Source organism: Camponotus vicinus, unplaced genomic scaffold (genome assembly GCF_025532165.1).
Source record: "Camponotus vicinus isolate PSW18456_S1 unplaced genomic scaffold, iyCamVici1.0 SCAF_1, whole genome shotgun sequence".
In the NCBI taxonomy this organism is placed as follows: Eukaryota; Metazoa; Arthropoda; class Insecta; order Hymenoptera; family Formicidae; genus Camponotus; species Camponotus vicinus.
In genome coordinates, this window is record NW_028141945.1 from 25,551,837 (window position 1) to 25,572,616 (window position 20,780).

Below are 20,780 nucleotides of genomic sequence, written 5' to 3' on the forward strand. Positions count from 1 at the left end.
TCTTGGCGCGTGATTTGGGTTTTCTTTGGTAGAGCGTTCATCTCACATATATATATATATATATATATATATATATATATATATATATATATATATATAACTAATTACCAATGTAAGCACACAAATTTTTTCTCCTACTTGTAACACTGCGTCTCACATGCACTTCGTTCGACGTTGCACGTGGTTCGGACTAAAGATGCACTTCCTTTAGAAATGATTCACGGCATTTGGTTTACTAACCAGAAAAGGAACATCTCCGTCCTGATTGGTAAAAAAAGTTAGACCATAGCAGCAGGTACGTATGACAAATTCTTTGGAAAAAATTTCTGAACAATCTCTTTTCTCTTTTTAAGATGTATAGTTTTATGATTTTATTCCAATGTTATTTTAATGAAATTTTTTGCCTTTTTTGATCGTTATTTATATACAGGGTGTATCTGAAATGATGCACTAAACTTTAGGAGCGTATTCTAGAGGTCAAAATAAGACTTTTTTTTCTTATGAACATGGGTCCGCAAATGAACCGCCCTCCGAGCTAAAATTCGAAAATGTGTGAAATTGACCAAACACCCGCAACGTAAATTTATTTATCTCTCAAGAGAGGGTGATAAGTAATGTCAAAACTTTTTTTTTCTGAAATACAGCCAATTTTTAATTTTTTCCCCAAACTTTAGGGGCCTCTAGCTCGGAGGGGGGTTCATTTGCGGACCCATGTTCATACGAAAAAAAAGTCTTATTTTGACCTCTGGAATACGCTCCTAAAGTTTAGTGCATCATTTCAGATACACCCTGTATATGCGCTGAGAGAGAGAGAGAGGGAGAGGGAGAGAGAGAGAGAGAGAGAGAGAGAGAGAGGAAGGAGATATTTTTCTTATTGGAGTTATGATCGTATCGACATTTCTTGCCTCTTAATTTTATTATTCTTATATTTATTATAATATTATATTATATTTATTATAATTAATTATTTAAGAAAAATTAAATAAACTAATGAATCATATACGATCGCGAAATATACAAGGAATGCGAAGAACCATCGAAGTAAATTAATGTCATATTCGCAGCTTAGCTTTGCACAGTATAAACTATACGATAAAAATTTTCAATTTTAATTTATGAATATAATAAAACTTTTTTGGAAATCTATGTTCAATCTTGTTATATCGTTTCTTATATCATTCTTTATATAGTTTTTCTCTTCAATATAGGTGAGAGAAAACAACTTTATCTTTTTTACATACAAATATACCCATACTTTGTACTCATTCATAGGTTAAGAAAGATATTATTTTTTTAAATTTAATTATAATTGTTTCCGGTGACTCTAATCATACTGACACGCATTTTAAAACTTGCGATATATCGAACGTCGCCGCGCACGATCGACAGCATTATCATCTTGTAATACACACTTACTCACACTTGTATACTTGTACACACACACACACACACACACACACACACACACACACACGCACGCACGCACGCACGCACGCACGCACACACACGCACACATCAAAGGACGTTTATGAATTTTATTTTATTTTACTTTAACACCAAAGAAATCACGTTTTCTTTCACTGCTGTTCTCCCGAGACCTGATCCCGATTGTGGTTATCCGCCCATATAGAAATAACCAGACTTGACAACAGGGCCAATACTTGGCCTGATATATGGTAACCGATGATTGGCCAATACTTGGCTTACTGTATTCGCCCATGCTTGGCATTTTCGAATTTGCCAAAAAATTTTAGAAATTACTCCTACTTAAAGCAATAAAATATTATATATAATATATTATATATATATATATATATATATATATATATATATATGCTGATATTTTAACAGTTTAAAAACAACAAAATTTTTGTAACTTAAAACTTTAACTTAACTTTAAATGCTTATTTCCTTTTCTGAGTAGTAACTTTACTGTACGGTAAAAATGCCAATATGGTTTTCTTACAGCTTAATCAAATTGTTTTTTATTGCTTCCTTGTAGAAATAAATTATTATAAATATATACTTATAAAATAGTTTGCTGGATATGTCGAATTTGTTGAATTTTTATTAAAAATACATTAACATATAATAATTATATACACAGAGAAAAATGTTTCTTTACATTTAGTATATCTATTTGTTTGACTTATATTTGTTTCTCTAAAGAAAAAATTATTTTATACTAAATATTATTTGTTTGAATCAAAATTTGATTGTTTCGTTGTATTAATTTATATTGTTTAACGGAAAAATGACGATTATTTGAAATAATACTGATTCAAATAAGAATATTGTTTGTTTCAATTAACTTATTATTTGGAATAACCAATAGTATGTAGTATATGTTTCTTCGTTTGCTGTTACGCGACGCACCACTCTTAACTTTTCTCTTAACTTTTCTATTCAATATTTACCATGAAATGTGTATAAAGAACTAGTATTAAACACGTAAGATCTCAAGTATATTTTTTTCCTCTTAGCAGTAATGCGAGAAAGAGGATGATATTCACACGTAGGTTCTCTGATTGTGTGCATGTGAGCATACTCTTTCTAACATATCATTTTTTATCACTTTAATTCCAGACAAACTAAATTCAAAATAATTTATTTAATAATCTGGATTTCTTGTTGGGATTCAAAATATTAAACAGATTATTTGAAATTATAAGAAAAAAAAACATTTTTCTCTGTGTATAAATATTCTTAATAAAAAGGGAAAAAGTTTCTAGTAAAATATATTTTGATAAATGTATATTTGTAAAAACATATTAACGCAATAAAGCAATAAAAAAAAATAATTTGGCTAAGTCGAGCCCCATAAGAACGCTATTATCGGCCAAGTATTAGCATAATAGATTAGTCATTAATGACAAAATATTAGCAAGATATATTGACCATTAATGGCAAAATATTAGTAAGATATATTGACCATTAATGGCCCATCATTGGTTACCATGTTTGGCCGTACATTGTTATCCATTGCTGGACCGAAGTTATTATTCCAGAAAAGTCCCATTGCTGAGCCAGTCATGAACGCCATTATCGCGCCAATATTGGTGACTTGGCAACCAGTTTTGGGCCAGAATAAGACTGTTAGTAAAACTATATGGGCGATTCCGCTGGCAGACTCGCGGAAGCCATCCGTAACATTTTTATATTTTATTATGTTTATTTATTTAATGAAAATTAAAATGACTAATAAATGAATCATATTCGATCGCAAAAGTGGAAAAAACTGACATTTAATTAATATCCGAATATATTAATATAGTTTAATGTTGCCTAATAAATTTTACGATCTAAATATTGAATTTTAACTGAAGAATACATTCGAGAATTGAATTTTACTTTTTGATCTTTTCGCATCGATCTTCCCCTTAATAAAGATAAGAAAATATGTGATCTTTCTTAATTGTAAACAATAATTGAAACAACATTTGCCATGAAATCAATTTTTGTATGATAAATATTTTGTATAATATATAAAATATCATTATGTTATAGACTTTCCTGCAAATAGTAAATTATAACTTTATTTAACCTTTAATGCGCCATCGATTGCTAATTTTGCATTTAAAAGTATTCTGTGCTAAATTGATCGAAATATTTGAAATTGTTGTTTTGAAATTAGGCCCTGGACTAAACGAGTTAAGACTAAAGTGACATATAAAAACTTGGCGTTCCTGAATTATGACTCATAAATTGTTATTAATGAATATTATAAATATTTAAAATCTAGATTCACGAATTATATATCTGAAATTAAAATTCTCAAATTACTGTCAGAAATTATTATCAATATGTTAATATGTAAAAATATATGAGTAGCGACCAGCCCATGCCAAGTTCTTGTACTTACTTTGGTTTTAACATCTTTAGTCCCAAACTTACTTGACAAAGCTTATAATTATTTTAATAACAATTTCAAATATTCCGATTAATTTAGCAAAGGGCACTTTTAAATTCGAAATTGACAATCTATGTGGTCAATTTTGTAGTACAGTAAGAGTTAAATAATCTTTGCTATTTACAATACAATCTATGACATAATAATGGTATTTTATTGCTCAAATTGCAGACCTTCACAAATTTAATTGCTTTTAAGTACTTGGCTAGTTATAATTATTAATTTCAATTTAATTTTTATTTAATTTTGACTTTTTACATTTTACAGGATTATATTTAGAAGAAAATTATTTTTAGTTTCTATTACTTTCTAAATATTATAAACAATTTTTTTAGTTATTTTGTTTTACTTATTTTGTATGTACATGGGATATTTTTTGTCTTCATATTTTTTTTTACTCTTTTTTTAATAGGATAGTATTTTGTAAAAGTCTTGAAAAAGATTATAAGAATATGCATTAAAAAATAAAGGATTTAATTTAAAAAATTCATGATGATTTTGTCCTGACCTTGGCAGCGCTACTCAAGATCTAACTGATGAGGCTAAATAGATTTTTGAAAATCCTTACAACCTTACAACCTTTTTTAAACCTTCCTTTCGTATTAAACATTTTTTTACATTTATGTTTTTCGAGATATTTCCCGACTCTTTTGTGGCAGCCTGTATAGAGTACTCTGTAGAAGACACGCATATTAATTGCCTAAATTTAATACATAATATGAGATTTACAAAGTTTATAGAATTGTGTAGTACATTGCACATAACGAGCGTTAAATTGAAAAATTGATATTTTAAAATCTTCTCAGATGAAAACCCGTTACGACCGAAAAGTTAGAAAGGTTCTTTTTCAAGAGGGGGACAGAGTCTGGTTGTTTAATCCTCGAAGATGTAAAGGGAAGGCTCAGAAATTGCAGAGCAATTGGGAGGGCCCTTACTTGGTAGTGAAGAAATTAAATGATGTGGTTTATTGTATTCAAAGAACTCTTAGACACAAGAAGAAGGTGGTACATGCTGATAGGTAGGAAATCAGTGTTGTGTGGAAACTGTTGTAGAAATTCAAGTAAATTTATCAATAAGAAAGTTTGACTAGTTAAAATGTCTCACAAAAATTTATTGCGAAATAATTTTACTGTATATTCTTGTTATATTTTACCTTTCATAACACGAAAGGTAAAATATAATTCACTCATTAACATTGTGCACTTTTAATTTTACAATATCTACAATATCATAATACCTTCATGGAGAAAAATTAAAAAATATTTACACATAATTTTAAAACACACACACACACACACACACACACACACATATATATATATATATATATATGTATAATGGATATTATTATACACACTACTGATAAGAAAATATTTCGTGCATAACAGCGATATCAGTTGGATAATTCTTTGCCAAGTTTTCATTTGGTACGTAATAAGTGCCTTTAAATTTAGAAAAATATCGTCCTATCTCTACATTATTGATCCTCTTTGGTGGACATTTTGATACCATATTTAAAAAAAAGGAAGTATATTTTTTATATTGCGCGTGTTAGAGAAATGGAAAATTATATAAAATATATATAATTTATGAAAGAAAGGATGCTACTAATATTTCATATATACCTTGTGTTACATAACACACTACATTATTTTCTGCAAGAATTATATAGTGCGGTTGACAGATATATCTGGAATTGTCTGATTTACAAGTTTCACATTTGCAGAAACATATGTTCTGACCATAATAGTAGTCCCTCAGATGCGGAACTAAAGAATACAATTTTTTCCGTATGAACGTAACTTTACATTTATGATGCCAACCAATTATCACGCCATCGTGAGTTTTGATAATTGTAGACCTAAACGTATGCAGGTACGATGAATTCGTTACGATCATACCAATCGTAAATTTAATTTCTTCCTTTTTTATTTCCGGTTGTTCATTTATGACGATGTTAAGTCTATCCCGTATGTACATAACAAATGTGTATATAGTAATGTAATAAAGCTGAGGATACCCATTAAAAATTTCTAGGTTATCTTTACATGACCTTGAGAACGCTATTGAAGGTCATACTAATTTTTCTGTGTAATGCTCCACTTAAAACCTACAATTTTTGTATAAAACATTTTTCTCGAAAATGCGTACTTTTCGAAATATTAAGGGGTTTCACTTTTTATGCACCCCTATAAAGCGCTGTATTTTCTAAACCATAGCGAATACGAAAAAAATTTATTTACATTATGTGTTCTACTCATGCTCCTCTTTCATCTCCTATTCGATTGACTTTACCTTTCCAGACACCCTGTAGATATACATATACAGGGTGGTAAAAAATTATATGTCATGGCTTTGACAGGTGATTCTCCAGATCGAGATCGGTAAAGATTTGAAAAAAGTTGCAGCCGCAAAATTGATCTTGACCTTGAAATTCAAGGTCAAATTTTTTTATTGGCTTAAAAAATTTCTGCTCATCAAGAGGAACAAAAATCTCAAAGAGTCCATAAGTCGCAAATGAACCCTTCAACCCGAAATAAAATCATGAAGTTGGAAAAATTAGGATATGCGTTTTTGTCGCGAATATTGATAAATGAAATTCTGTTTTTCTCTATCGACAAACTGACAAATCATTTCATGCTTTTTTTTTCCCTTAGGAGAAGGTAAAACTCATGCCCTGTTACCGATATGGTTTGCAAACGCAAGCCGCTGTGATTCGATTTGAAATATTTCTTCGACTATCTTGATTTCGGCTTTCCACTTGATTCTATACCTTCATTCTGCATATCTTAGAAGTTTGCTTATGATGGAACGTCGTTTGCGACATCAACGTAGGCGAATGCATAGAGATAGTCGTGACCGACGTCTGATGCTCCGAGTAATTGACCAAGTCCTTGGAAATTATGCACGAGCTCGCGAAATTTATGCCAATTTGTTATAAAATCGCGCAAACGGACGACGCCATCGTGAAATTCTAGATCGTCGGGAATTCCAACGCTTTGAGCGTTTTGGAGACCAAGAGCGATTTGAAATGAGGGTCGCGGGTCATTGTAGAGCAGGACGACCTCGAATTTATTGGCAACTCGAAGAACGGATAGGAAACTATTCCTGCCAAGGTGAGGTCTAATCTAGAGGCAAGACTACGATCTTGCTTGCGGAATGAAGGGCACCACGTGGAAATCGGAGAACAAACACGTATGCTGAGAGCCATCGGTGTGAACGGAACGGTTCTCTGGGTGCCACGTAGAAGACGTCGTCGAAATGCAGCACATGATTAGATTCGCGTCGCACACACATACACACGACAGAGAGGGTTTGAAGTCATTAAATACCGTGGAAGTGACGAACCGCGGGGTCCTAATCTTTGTGGGCATGTGTTGTAGTCGAGTCACTAGATAAAAAAATAGCTAATTAATTTCGTACGGCTGAGGTACCCATTGTGACCCATGGTCTCTTTGAAACTTTTGTTCCTCTTGATGAGCACAATTTTTTAAACTAATAAAAAAATTTTAAGAACAATTTTGCGGATGCAACTTTTTTCGGATCTTTACCGATTTCGATCTGAAGAATCATCTGTCAAAACCATGACATATAATTTTTTATCACCCTGTACATATAGATATGCATACTTATATACAGGGTGTCCTAGACCACCCGTACACCCCTTTTCTTTTAAAAACTAAGCATTTTAGAGAAAAACGTTTTCGACAAAAATTGTATGGTTTTGAGGGGAACATAAGATGGTGTCATTGGTTTGACCTTGGATGGCATCGTTAAGGTGAGGTCAAGGACACCTTTAATTTCTTAAATGGAACCACCTATTTTTTATTGCATATTCTTATAGCTTATGTCGAGAGCTTTCCAAAACACTATAATTAAGTATCTTTTCGTTAAGTACTTTTTGAGTTATGAGGCTTGAAATAATTTCTTAATTTTACATAAACCGTAAAATATCTTGTAAAATATTCATTTTTCGATTATCTTACCTTAATACTTTTATGTACAAAATAATGAGAGGAATCAATTGGTGTAAAGAAATCACATAGTTGTTTTTAAGAAAAAATATGGAATTGTTAATTGCAAATTACATATTTTTTCTTTGAAATAACTATGTGTTTTCTTTACACTAATTGATTCCTCTCATTATTTTGTACATAAAAGTATTAAGGTAAGATAATCGAAAAATGAATATTTTACAAGATATTTTACGGTTTATGTAAAATTAAGAAATTATTTCAAGCCTCATAACTCAAAAAGTACTTAACGAAAAGGTACTTAATTATAGTGTTTTGGAAAGCTCTCGACATGAGCTATAAGAATATGCAATAAAAAATAGGTAGTTCCATTTAAGAAATTAAAGGTGTCCTTGACCTCACCTTAACGATGCCATCCAAGGTCAAACCAATGACACCATCTTATGTTCTCCTCAAAACCATACAATTTTTGTCGAAAACGTTTTTCTCTAAAATGCTTAGTTTTTGAAAGAAAAGGGGTGTACGGGTGGTCTAGGACACCCTGTATATCATATACATCGTGTTATACACTACCTGTATTGAACTTGTAATATAATTTCTGTTTCCATAATCTGTTTGTATATCAATCTGTTTGTATATTATTATTATAAATAATTCATAATTATCGCAGCAGCGTGATAAAAATTTCGACAAGTACATCATTATGCATTTGTAAGATACTTGATATTTCAATTGTAAATCAGTGTAAATATTACAATGATCTCTCAATTCACAGAGACTAAGTATCAGATTTTGTATATGCTGAAAAATCATATAAATATGGATTGGCAGAGCGATAATAAAAGGTATTAGTTTAAAAAATAAAATTTAAAAAACAAATAATAGAGATATAAGTTTCTTATGTTGAAAAAGTATGTGTGCTATACTTAAGGCACAATAGCTTCTAATCCTTATAATATTTTTAACAAATAATACTCTTCATTCTCGCAGATTTAATACGCGCAGGAAGCAACGGCAGCGTAGCGCTTCCGATCCGTATTTTCGAAGAGTATTTTCTCGTAGGAAAGCGCGAAGACACGCCGAAAAGTTATATCAACAGAATATCAAGGGGACTTGGGGATTTGGAAACGTTTGGATACATCGAAAATAAAATATATATTATCGAGATTTAGACATAGATAATAGATTTGAAAATGTATGCAATGTGTTAAATGTATGGGATATTTTTGTGTAAGCTTTTATACAATGTTCCATTCGATATGTTAAATATTTTTTAAATATTGCTGGAATATCCAAATAATTCCTGAAATATTTATATATCTGTATATTCGTAAATTTTACATATTATTTTGTGTTTTATAGACATACTTATGATTAATGAAAAGAGAAATTCTAGATAAAAGAAATTAGTATTCTAAATAAAAATTATAATATGTCATGCTTCACCAAGAAGAAGAAATTTTATAAAAAGATACTTAAAATATAATAAGAGGCACTCAAAACATATGTAAAATGGTTGTATAATATTAGCATATCAATAGCATTATATAAAAGCTTCACACTGTAATGTGATATGACATTTTTTTATCTAAATAGTTATAATTTTGTATCTTGTTAGTATTTGAATCTCACTTAATATACGTAAGATATTAGGAAATAACAGATAACATTTTTATTGATCTAATTTCGTGATGTGACATAAAGTGCTCATCAAGAAATTTTAATCATAACAATGATGCTGTGATTTGTACCAAATGGTCACCGACAAAGAAATGGTGCTCTCTCAAAGAGATATTTCTTTGCGACAAAGTTATTTTAATCAAAATCGCGTCTGTGAATAGTCGATTGCCCGTGTGTAGACCAACAAATTTTGCAGCTTTAAAAGTACAAGATATGTATAGATAAATAAAGAAAAATAAAAAAATATATTATATCTTTTGTAAGAATATATGTATTATATGAATGTAAGATAAACAAAATATAAAACATAACAAGATAAGTGAATATGAATTGTAATATGCTAAAACTAACAATAAGAATCAACATGATTAAAATAAATATTTAATATATGATATGTTGCATTTTTATTAGTATAAAATATTAATATTTATTAAAATTTAATATTTTTATATTCACATTGCGTAAATGGTGCTGATTACACGTTTCACTTATATCCCACATTTTTCGCAAACGATTGGAGGATATCTTTGTGGTCTCTTATCAGTCGATAATTTGTTAATATATATATAAACAAATAAAAATGCAAACTATTATTTTAAAATTCAAATGTGTGGTTCAGTGGTCCGTTATTCTATTTATATCTTTTATTTTAATCTTTTATTCCTTATAATCTCGTGACATCTGTCCATCGTCATATATGTCATATACATAATTTCTATATAATAATTTTTCAAAAAATTAAAAAGAAAGGTCTTTTTACTAACATCCCATTAGATTTAGCGTTGGATAGCGTCTCAGAGAGATGGTATCTAATAAAAAAGAAGTGTAGCATTCCCCGCGACGAATTCTTTACTGCAGTTCGGTTTATATTAAATTCTACTTTCTTCACTTTTAATGGAAAAATATACCAACAAACATTCGAAACTCCCATGGGCTCTCCCCTATCCCCCATCATTGCCGATATCACTCTGCAAGATTTGGAAAATAAAGCAATTGAACGAGTTCCCTTCAATCTACCATTCTATTATAGGTATGTGGATGATATAGCTTTGGCGGCTCCCTCTTCTATGTTCAATGAGGTCTTGGGTATCTTCAACTCTTTTCACCCAACGCTTCAGTTCACATTGGAGGAGGGAGTTGATAATAAACTTAATTTTCTTGATGTTACGATAATCGTGAACAATAATTTAATTGAATTCGATTGGTATCACAAACCTACTTTTTCCGGGAGATATCTAAATTATAAGTCGAATCATCCACTATGCCATAAGAGGGGAACAATCGTAGGATTGGTGGATCGTGCCTTTTTATTATCGCATCCGAGATTCCATCAAATAAACTTTGAGCTGATAGTCGGCGTGCTCTTGGACAATGGCTATCCTCTATTTTACATTTTCCATGTAATACGAGAACGTCTGAAGTTGCTATTGGCCTTGAATCGGACAGGCTTGGAGCCCGACAAGGACCACCCTGAGAAAAGACCCTCTTCATATTTTACAATCCCATACATTCCAACGTTTTCGGAACAATTTAAGCGAGTTCTTCGTAATCATGACACGGGAGTTTCTTATTTTGGCTTAAATAAACTTCGTAATTTTGTCAAGGTCCATAAAGACATAATGCCAAAAGATTCGTGTAACAATGTAGTGTATAAAGTCTCGTGCAATGATTGCGATGCGTCATATGTCGGCCAAACTAGCAGACAGTTAAGAAAACGAATTTCTGAACACCGAAATCACATTTGACGAAATACGTCACAACCTTCGGTTATAACTAATCACAGACTGGAATTCGGTCATGATTTTAATTGGGAAGAATCTGAGATTTTGGACAGGGAGTCCTCGTTGGGCAAAAGACTTGTCTCTGAAATGCTGTTTATCAAGCGCCAAAAAAATAGCTTAAACTTGCAGAGTGATACAGAGGGCTTGCATCATACATTTGCGACGATAATCGATAATTTATCGAAAATATGAGGCGTTCGTTCACGCGTCGGTGTTTGTTATCGTTGAGTCAACTGCGCATGTCCTTGGTTGAGTCCATGTTTACGTCCTGACAACCGAGGACATATTTATACAGTTCGTCATCGAATCTCGAATCGACATGAGGCGCACAGCGGCATACTATATTATTAATTGTAAAAAGCGCGAAATCTGGTGAGCCATGCTTCTAACTATTAATTTAAGCAAAAAAGCTTATTCGCGTGTAATATCTTTCGGTATTTATTTTATTATTTTTACTCGATTTGTTAGATCTGCTGTGACGTCGCATAGCATAACTATAATATATTTAATTGATTGTTGGAGGCAGAGCGCTTACTAGACCTCCGCGGGATGCAATTTCGCGTCACCTACGCGTCGAGAACAAATTCGTTTAATGTAACGCGTCACTATCTGTAATATATATTGTTAACATCGCGCTGAAGAAGGATCAAAAGATGATCCGAAACGTTCGCTTTTTGTTATTATAATATATTTTTTAATAAACTAATATTGAAAAAAGAAAGAAGTGTTATTGCTTCTCTGCGCTCCAACTACCGCGCGTTGGCTCTTATGCCATTTTCTTTTTAATTTTTTGATTACTTGAGCCAAATCTCTAATTATTAAATAATTTTTCAGTTATATTTTTCCATTCTAAAATATTATTTTTTCGTTCGATTTATTATTCTTAAAAATTAAAATTTGTATTAACAGAAAATATTTTTAATAAATAATTACACTTAAAATATTGATATATACTTTGTATTATAGTTTTATTCTGAAAATTATCTATCAATATTCAATATAGTATTACATGTTTCTTTCATCTATTATTTCTTTATTTAGCGTGTGTGTAAGTGTAAATCTACGCGACAGATCTCTTTCCCACTTCCCACGAGATTTATGTGAAGAAAGAATTCATTAACACATAGAAAAGAACAAATATAATATAAATAATATTTTATGTGTGAAGGAATTAAATTTAAAATTGTATGATAATGTAACGATAAATACACCGCATCTTTCAAATGTATAATTAAAATGTTTATCACTTAAAAAAAAATTTAAAATGGATAAGGAAAAAACATAAAAATATTATTTTGCATGACAAAAAAAAATTAAATTTAATTAACGATCTTGACAAATTTAAATTGCTGCAGATATAAAAATATAATTGCAGTGTTGTAAATCGATTCAAGTATACAATGAATATATTTCGTCGATTAAAAATTATTTCAAAGAAAAAGATTCTAGCTACCAAAAAAAATAGAGTAATTATGCAGATATACGGAGCCACTTCCGATTTCAATAATTTTCACATATGTTGTCAAGGTCAACACTCTGAATAATGTTATAAAGATTTTAGCCCGCGCTCGTTGTTTATTTAAAAATTATTAACAAAAGAATTTCAGAATTTTAATGCTTTTTATCTCCGAAAATATTGATTTGAGAGAAAAAATTTTAAGCAAAAAATAAAGCCGTTGAAAAACTCTACAAAAAAGGGTTATATGCATTTTTTCCATAAACCTACTATTTTAGCTGTTATATAAAAAAAATAATAATTTTAAATACAATTTAAATTTATATAGAATTTAATACAATTTAATGCAATTAAAAAATATCACAAATGTATGTGTACACACACACACACACGCGCGCGCGCGCGGGGGGTGCAAGGGAGGCCTTCCTCTCATTATTTCATACATAAAAGTATTAAGGTAAGATAATCGAAAAATGAATATTTTACTAGATATTTTATGGTTTATGTAAAATTAAGAAATTATTTCAAGCCTTATAACTCGAAAAGTACTTGATGAAAAAATACTTTATTATAGTGTTTTGGAAAGCTCTCGACATAAGCTATAAGAATAAGCAATAAAAAATAGGTGGTTCCATTTAAGAAATTAAAGGTGTCCTTGACCTCATCTTAACGATGCCATCCAAGGTCAAACCAATGACACCATCTTATGGTACAATCTTACCATACAATTTTTGTCGAAAACGTTTTTCTCTAAAATGCTTAGTTTTTGAAAGAAAAGGGGTGTACGGGTAGTCTAGGACACCCTGTATACATATATCTTTTCATTTCTATTTTTTTCTTTACTCCCTTTTGTTTTCTTTTAATTTCCCACATCCTCATATTATTATTATTATTATCTTTTTCTTTCTCTTTATATTATTTTCCTTTGAATTATCATTACTTTTGGGAGAAACCGTTGAAATAGATGAATAATTTTCGAACTTAGACTTGGCAAATCTCTTATTTTAATTTTATTATTGTATTTTAATTTAGAGCTGTGTTTCAGCGAATTTAGAAAATTTTAATTTTAACTATAACACATATGCGCAAGCGACGAATTCTATACTTCCCTTAATAAGTAAGCGTTATTCATATTTTCTTTATTACACATTCACTTTTTATTTTGTTTTATTTCTTATATTATATTAATTATATGTATATTGTATTAACCAGTCAGAATTTAATTCTTAACGTAAATTCTTCCCTGTATATTCTGACTGATGACCTCCGAACGATTGTAACACCCGCGAGAATATATACATGCACACACAGATACCTACTCACGCATAACTACAACTGCTAAGATGTATTTTTCTTTCTTTATTTTTTTTATAATATATGTATTTTTTAATTTAATGTATAATTTAATTATTTAACCCGTTCTCTTCCCTAAATCCTGAGATCGCACTAGGTCCCATCCCGCGTAACAAGGATTAAATTCCTTTATCGAAAAGGGACCACCGAACGAATAGGCTTAAAAACGCAGCGTTAAAGAGACCTTCGGTCGCTGACCTGTGTCAGGCCCTTCACATTCGTTCGACCCGATCCATACACACGCCCGAATAAAGTGTGTCACGGGGTAAGTAAGTTGCGTCCTTCCATACAGCCCATCCATTCCAGGGTTTGAACGTAACATTAGCTTTGCATGCATATATTTTATGGATAAAAATTTTTATTACGGTTACACATAATAGAGGCCATACGTTACATACGTTACATACGTTACCTTACATACGTTAAATTTAGAGTATATTGAGTTCTGATTCATAAGATATTCTTTGTAGATATTTTCATGGTTAAATATAATGTTTACATACATAATATTTTCATCATAATGTTGAACGTATAATATGCATAATAATTTTCTTCGATTTTTGCTCTGCATCATCTTGTTATACTCTTGCAGTATCCACGTTAGTTTTAAACGGCTGTTTGACCGGGATGAATCTTATATGAACTGGATGAGTAGGATATAATATTATATCAAACTTTAATCGGATATTTTTTAAATACTCAATAGGTTCCAAGTAAAATTTATGTATCAAAGGAGCTATCGTAGCTTTCATCATCAGCAGACCGAGACGTTGACCTACAATTCGAAGTTTATGATAAATTATCGATATGAGAAGAAACGAAAATCGCCATCAATTCACCTATGCAATTTCTCGGTCCTGCGCTGAATGGTATATAAGAATAAGGATGACGATTTTGTATCTTTTCGGGTAAGAATCTGTCCGGATCAAATACTTCTGGATTTGGCCAAAAATTGGGATCTCTGTGAACTCCGTAGATATTAAGAATTAACATTGTTCCAGCGGGTACAACACATGACTCTGAAAATTATTATAAAATTGAAAAATACTAAAATTTACGAAAAGAGATGAGCTTTTTTGCGAAAAATAAAAAATAACAATATTGTATTCTTAAAATACTAATTAAGTTTAATATTTTACATTCAATAATATATACTCCATATTATGTAATATATTCAAAAATATATGCAGCAAAAAGTGACTAATTACGTAATTTTACATCATTCCCAGCCTTGCGTGATATGCCACTCACGCTGGGATACAAACGTAGCGCTTCCTTTATACATCTGTCTAAATATGATAAATTGTTTAATAATCTCATGTTAAGTTTTCCTCCGTTCTCTTGCATCACAGTATGGACTTCAGCCCTCACACGCTCCTGTGTATCGAAATTATTCATTATATTAATAATGAAAGTATATTTCTCAGTTCTGATTTTTATGCGCACAGGTAAAAATAAATTCATAATAAAGCAAAATATTTCCATTTATTTTAAATATATTTTCTCTTCCGATATATTAGTATACATATATATATATATATATATATATATATATATATATATATATATATACTAATATATCTAGGAAACATATATCATAACATAAGAACTTGATTATTACTTTAAATTATTACTCTTTATTACTTTAAATTAAAATCTTAATTTAAATAATATATCGCAATATATTGCGAGAAAAAAGTACCTGGATATCTTTATGTTCAGCTAAGAGTAGTAAAGTAAACATTATACTCGCCGTTGTAGTATCGTAACTCTATAATCATCGTCATGTGCATATCATATTGTTATACATACTTATTGTTAGATATCATGTACAAAAAAATAAAAAAAGGTTACAGATACATACTGCGACTATAAAAGTATCGACTTCTTCTCTAATATCCAAATCAGTTAAAGAATTTTCTCGAGATGCCGCTATTAAAAGGTCCAACATAGCTAGCCTATTTTTTTTAACTAAAAAAAAGCATATTAGTAACGATTTCACTTTTGCATGCCGCGCTTTAATTATATAACAGTTCTTGTTTAAAATTCAAACTCTATTACGAATAATAATGATTTATCTGTACAACAAACATTTGTTGTATCATTTCGTGTGATTATGTGTTTAATATAAATAGTGCAAGCATAATTTATAATATTAGATTGCGCAGTCAAACTAATATTAAAAGCTCTGCTCTTTTTTCTTACGTACTTCCAAACACGTCGACATTTTCTGTTTCTTTGTTATTTTCAAGGTTTTTTAAGTATCGGTCATTGGTGCGTTCGTGATAAAGCTTTCTTTCCGCAATGATCTATATAAGTACAGTATTTAATTTTTAAAATGATTTTCTTATATTAAACAGCAATGGCACATTGTGCTATATCATAGATATTTATAACATAATATTAATATATCTTATTAATATTTATAATAAATAATGTAATCCTACAAAGATTACGAGATTTATTGTTATTTTACATATAAGTGTTGTAAGATTTAAAATAATGAGATTTTAAAATAATGTGATAACGTACTTTTTCCGTAAATCCATGCAATATTTTCAAGACTTTCTTTTGCTTTCTTCCTTGTGGTGACAATGAGAATAATAAATCATTATACAACCAAGGCCTTAATGATCTAAACCGAAATTCAATAAAACTATATAATTTCAAATGATGATATAATTTCGATAATGTTATTTTATAAAAGCCTTAATTAAAGCCATCATGAAATCAGTTTAATCTTTAATAATTACAGATTGTAAAGAAAATTTAAATCTATGTATATTACAAAAAAGATATAATTTTCTAAAAACTTTTTATTTTATGTTAGCTATAGATTTTTTGATCAAAGATAATTTCTTTACAAATTTTGAATACAATTTATTTTTCTTTTAATTATTCTAATATTTTCAACATTTTAAAGATTACAAACAATTATGTAATGGAACATTTAGTGATACACATACAATAGATTTTGATTGAAAATTGTCGACTTGTAAACGAAGTGACATTTTCACTAAGTCCACTTTTACATAATTATTCATTAATTAATCTATTACATAATTATTCATTAATTAATCTATTTTTCATAATGTAATGTATCACAGTTAAAAGAGATTATAAGTTAAAAAATGTGGATTATAAGTTAAAAGATCATACAATTATATTCTATATTCGTGAATTACCTATAAATCATTAATTCGGTTATATCGTGAATCGCATTTCGATACTGTTGTTGGATCTCGCCAAGTTTTTGCAGAGAGACGCCCATGATAGTTTCTACAAATGCATTTAAATAAAACAATCTAAGATTATTTTCAGGGGAATATTTTACGGAAAGCTTTCTTTTATAAAATATTAGATATTATCTATCTTTACTTGTAGCATTGATACTTCGTATAGAAACATTATTCTATTTTTATTTTAAGCTATAATCTCTGAGAATAAAATTCCTGTACATAATGTAAAATAAGAACTCCTTACCGCATGTCGCGTTTAACGTATGTTCACTAATAAATGGTAATAAATCCTTTACAACTATCCCTCCGACGTCTTTCAACGATTTTGTCATGCAATCGCCCTCTTTGATCAAGATATCAACAAATTTATTCAATATATTAAAATGGAATGCAGGTGTTAACATCTTTCGCCGTGACTTCCACTTAATCGCTAAAACAAAAACAAAATAATGCAACATTGTGCTATAAAAGAGGAATTGCAAGTATGAACGTAGGTGTAATTATTATTTTGTAATTAACTTTTTATGAATCAGTAAATAGAAGTAAATTAATATAAATATATAATATTAGGTGCGCAACTAAGTTCTCGCTGTTTTTTTTATGAAAATGCAACTTTATTGTGAAAAAATGGTTACAAATGAATCATTCAAAGTATTGCCCATCGCTAGCTACAACTTTTTCCCCATCTTTCTGGCAGAGCTCGAATACCGTTACGGTAAAAGTGTTCATCTTTTGAGGCTATCCACGAATCAAGCCATTTTTTGATGTCTTCATATGAGCGGAACTGCTGATCAGCCAGACCATGTGCCATCGAACGGAACAAGTAATAATCGGACGGCGCAATATCTGGGGAATATGGCGGGTGGGGTAGGACTTCCCATTTGAGCGTTTCCAGGTAGGTTTTAACGGGTTTGGCAACGTGAGGCCGAGCGTTGTCATGCTGTAGAATCACTTTTTCGTGCCTCTGCTCGTATTGTGGCCGTTTTTCGCGCAGTGCTCGGCTCAATCGCATCAATTGAAGTCGATACCGTTCCCCAGTGATGGTTTCGTTCGGTTTCAACAGCTCATAATAAATAACACCGACCTGGTCCCACCAAATACACAGCATAACCTTCGCAGCGTGAATATTCGGCCGAGCCGACGACGTAGAAGCATGACCGGGCAGTCCCCATGACTTTCTTTTCTTTGGGTTGCTGTAATGAATCCATTTTTCATCACTCGTCACGATGCGATGAAGAAAACCCTTCCTTTTTTGCCTCTGGAGCAGTTGTTCACAGGCGAAAAAACGACGCTCAACGTCCCTTGGCTTCAAATCATAAGGAACCCAAGTTCCTTGCTTTTGAATCATTCCCAACGCATGCAATCGCTTGGAAATGGCTTGGCGGGTAACTCCTAATGCTGATGAAAGCTCTTGTTGCGTTTGGCATGGATCCTCATCGAGCAATGCCTCCAATTCAGCGTCTTCGAAGGTTTTTGGCCTTCCTTCACGCGGACGGTCGTCAACATCGAAATCACCGTCTTTGAAGCGACGGAACCAATCACGGCACGTTGTTTCACTTAGAGCAGCATCTCTGTAAACTTTGTGGAGCTCTCGATGCGCTTCAGCCGCCGTTTTCTTCGAATGAAAGAAGAAAATCAACACTTCCCGCAAATGACGATTATTTAGCACAAAATCAGACATTTTCACACAACCAAAAGTATATGACGCCAAAACAAAATCACTACTGTGTCAAAACGGTTTGTTTACCATATGTCAAAGCTTGATTCATGACGTTTTGGATATGTCGAAATCGACCAACACTTATTGGTGGCGCAATCTATTGACAAACAGCGGGAACTTAGTTGCGCACCTAATAATAATATAAATATATAATATATAAATATATAATATATAAATTATATATATAATATTAATTAAATCTATTCTGTATAATCTACAGATAGTACAATATATTAGTAATAGTGTTTGATTTAACTAAAATATCTCTCTTACTTCTATTTATAATAATATATACATGCATTACGAAATTATCTCTCAACATCTCACCTGTAAATTTCTTTTAAATTTATTAGTTTTTATAACAAAGAGTTTGTATAAATTCACCATTTAAGATAATATTCAAGTCTAATTGTAACATTTTATTTGATTTTCTGTGATGAGGATAGATCGACAACAAATTGTAATAGAAAAGTATGAACTTATACATATGTTAACATTATTATATTATTACCTGGGCTAATGCCGAGACCTTCATTTAACCAAGGGATGGCTATGTTATACAAAGGACTTTTATCGATGTGCTTAGTGCTGCTTAGTATCGTCTGAAATAATCGGAAACAGAAAGAAATATATATTATTCACTTATTATATCACTAATCTTAAATACACAAATAATTTATTAATTGTATCTCTGTATTTTATTCTAATCTCGATGGAGTATCGATTTGTCTTTCCATTTTTTTTAAGAAACATTTTTTATCAGTAAAAATCTTTCTGTGAATCGCAAGACTCTTCAATCTAATTCAATCGTAACGTGTACAGAGAATAAAATTTCTTTTATTACCTCTAAATCGTCTGGATGACGGATAATTATTATATATTTAAAAAATAATCCGAGTTTAAAAATGGGATAATATTCATCGGATAATTTACACAAGAACTTCCAAAATTCCTCTGAAAATTATATTATAAATATCAATACACACAAATGTCTTGATTAATTTTAGTTTCCATATTAATATGCAAATGTATCCAAATACGTTGAAAACAGATAAATAATAAAGAAAATGGATTACAAATTGTTATTGTAAAGAGAAGTAATCTGCATGAAATAATCTTAATAAATATATGTTTTAGAATAAATGATTTATAAATTTTTGCTTGTATACATGACACAGATTTCCTTTGTCAATTAATGTAAATAGATTAGAAATTTTGTACATACCTGCTGACACATACAATTGGAGCGCATTGCCAATAATCGGAAAACCCGATGGTCCCGGTATAAGATTAAGAAGTTGCCTGTATTTTTTATGATACACATAATAATTATATACCAAAAAAATAAACATAGAAGATAATACCAATATAGTAATAAACATTGTTTCTTCCGTCCTGATATTTCTTGATTATTTTATTAAGCTTCTTCCGTTTATTGTTTTTTATTCCTCACATGTGTCCGATCTTCGACAAAATTCGTAGTTATCTTAATAAGTTAAATAAATAATATAATTATATAAACTATATAATTATTGCTTAAGGGGATCCTAAAGCGACGGGCGAACTCCGACGGATTAGCGCCTCCATCTAAATCAGTGCTGTCACTTACTTGGAACTTTCGGCCGGATTTCTTAGCTCACGCCTATCGCTCTCCTCTTACCGCGCGT

General features: G+C 30.7%; 2 protein-coding genes across 6 annotated transcripts in view; one reads left to right on the top strand and one right to left on the bottom strand.

The window, feature by feature from the left end:
• Positions 1-10,493: 10,493 nt before the first annotated feature.
• On the top strand, positions 10,494-11,309 carry LOC145962408 (uncharacterized). The gene has a single exon (XM_083083489.1). It carries the CDS (start codon positions 10,494-10,496, stop codon positions 11,307-11,309), a length of 816 nt encoding a protein of 271 aa, XP_082939615.1.
• Positions 11,310-14,526: 3,217 nt separating this feature from the next.
• LOC145959853 (cytochrome P450 4C1-like) overlaps positions 14,527-20,780 on the bottom strand; it is a 32,193-nt gene continuing 25,939 nt past the window's right edge. Inside the window, exons 2-13 of one of the 5 annotated variants that reach the window (XM_083079047.1) lie at positions 20,339-20,577; positions 19,958-20,067; positions 19,625-19,715; positions 17,638-17,823; positions 17,340-17,433; positions 16,687-16,789; positions 16,364-16,463; positions 16,019-16,125; positions 15,857-15,925; positions 15,363-15,531; positions 14,994-15,173; positions 14,527-14,929 (exon numbers count right to left, since the gene is read on the bottom strand). In XM_083079047.1, coding sequence (XP_082935173.1) covers positions 14,733-14,929; positions 14,994-15,173; positions 15,363-15,531; positions 15,857-15,925; positions 16,019-16,125; positions 16,364-16,463; positions 16,687-16,789; positions 17,340-17,433; positions 17,638-17,823; positions 19,625-19,715; positions 19,958-20,067; positions 20,339-20,495 — 1,563 coding nt within the window. In that variant the 5' untranslated portion in view covers positions 20,496-20,577 and the 3' untranslated portion in view covers positions 14,527-14,732. Of the gene's footprint in view, positions 14,930-14,993; positions 15,174-15,362; positions 15,532-15,856; positions 15,926-16,018; positions 16,126-16,363; positions 16,464-16,686; positions 16,790-17,339; positions 17,434-17,637; positions 17,824-19,624; positions 19,716-19,957; positions 20,068-20,338; positions 20,600-20,780 lie in introns of those variants that run through there. The other 4 variants (XM_083079046.1, XM_083079051.1, XM_083079050.1 and 1 more) reach the window with 4 other exon arrangements.

Coding starts and splice junctions, on each gene's coding strand:
- LOC145962408 (XM_083083489.1), top strand. CDS start 10,494: ATGGGCTCTCCCCTATCCCCCATCATTGCCGATATCACTCTGCAAGAT.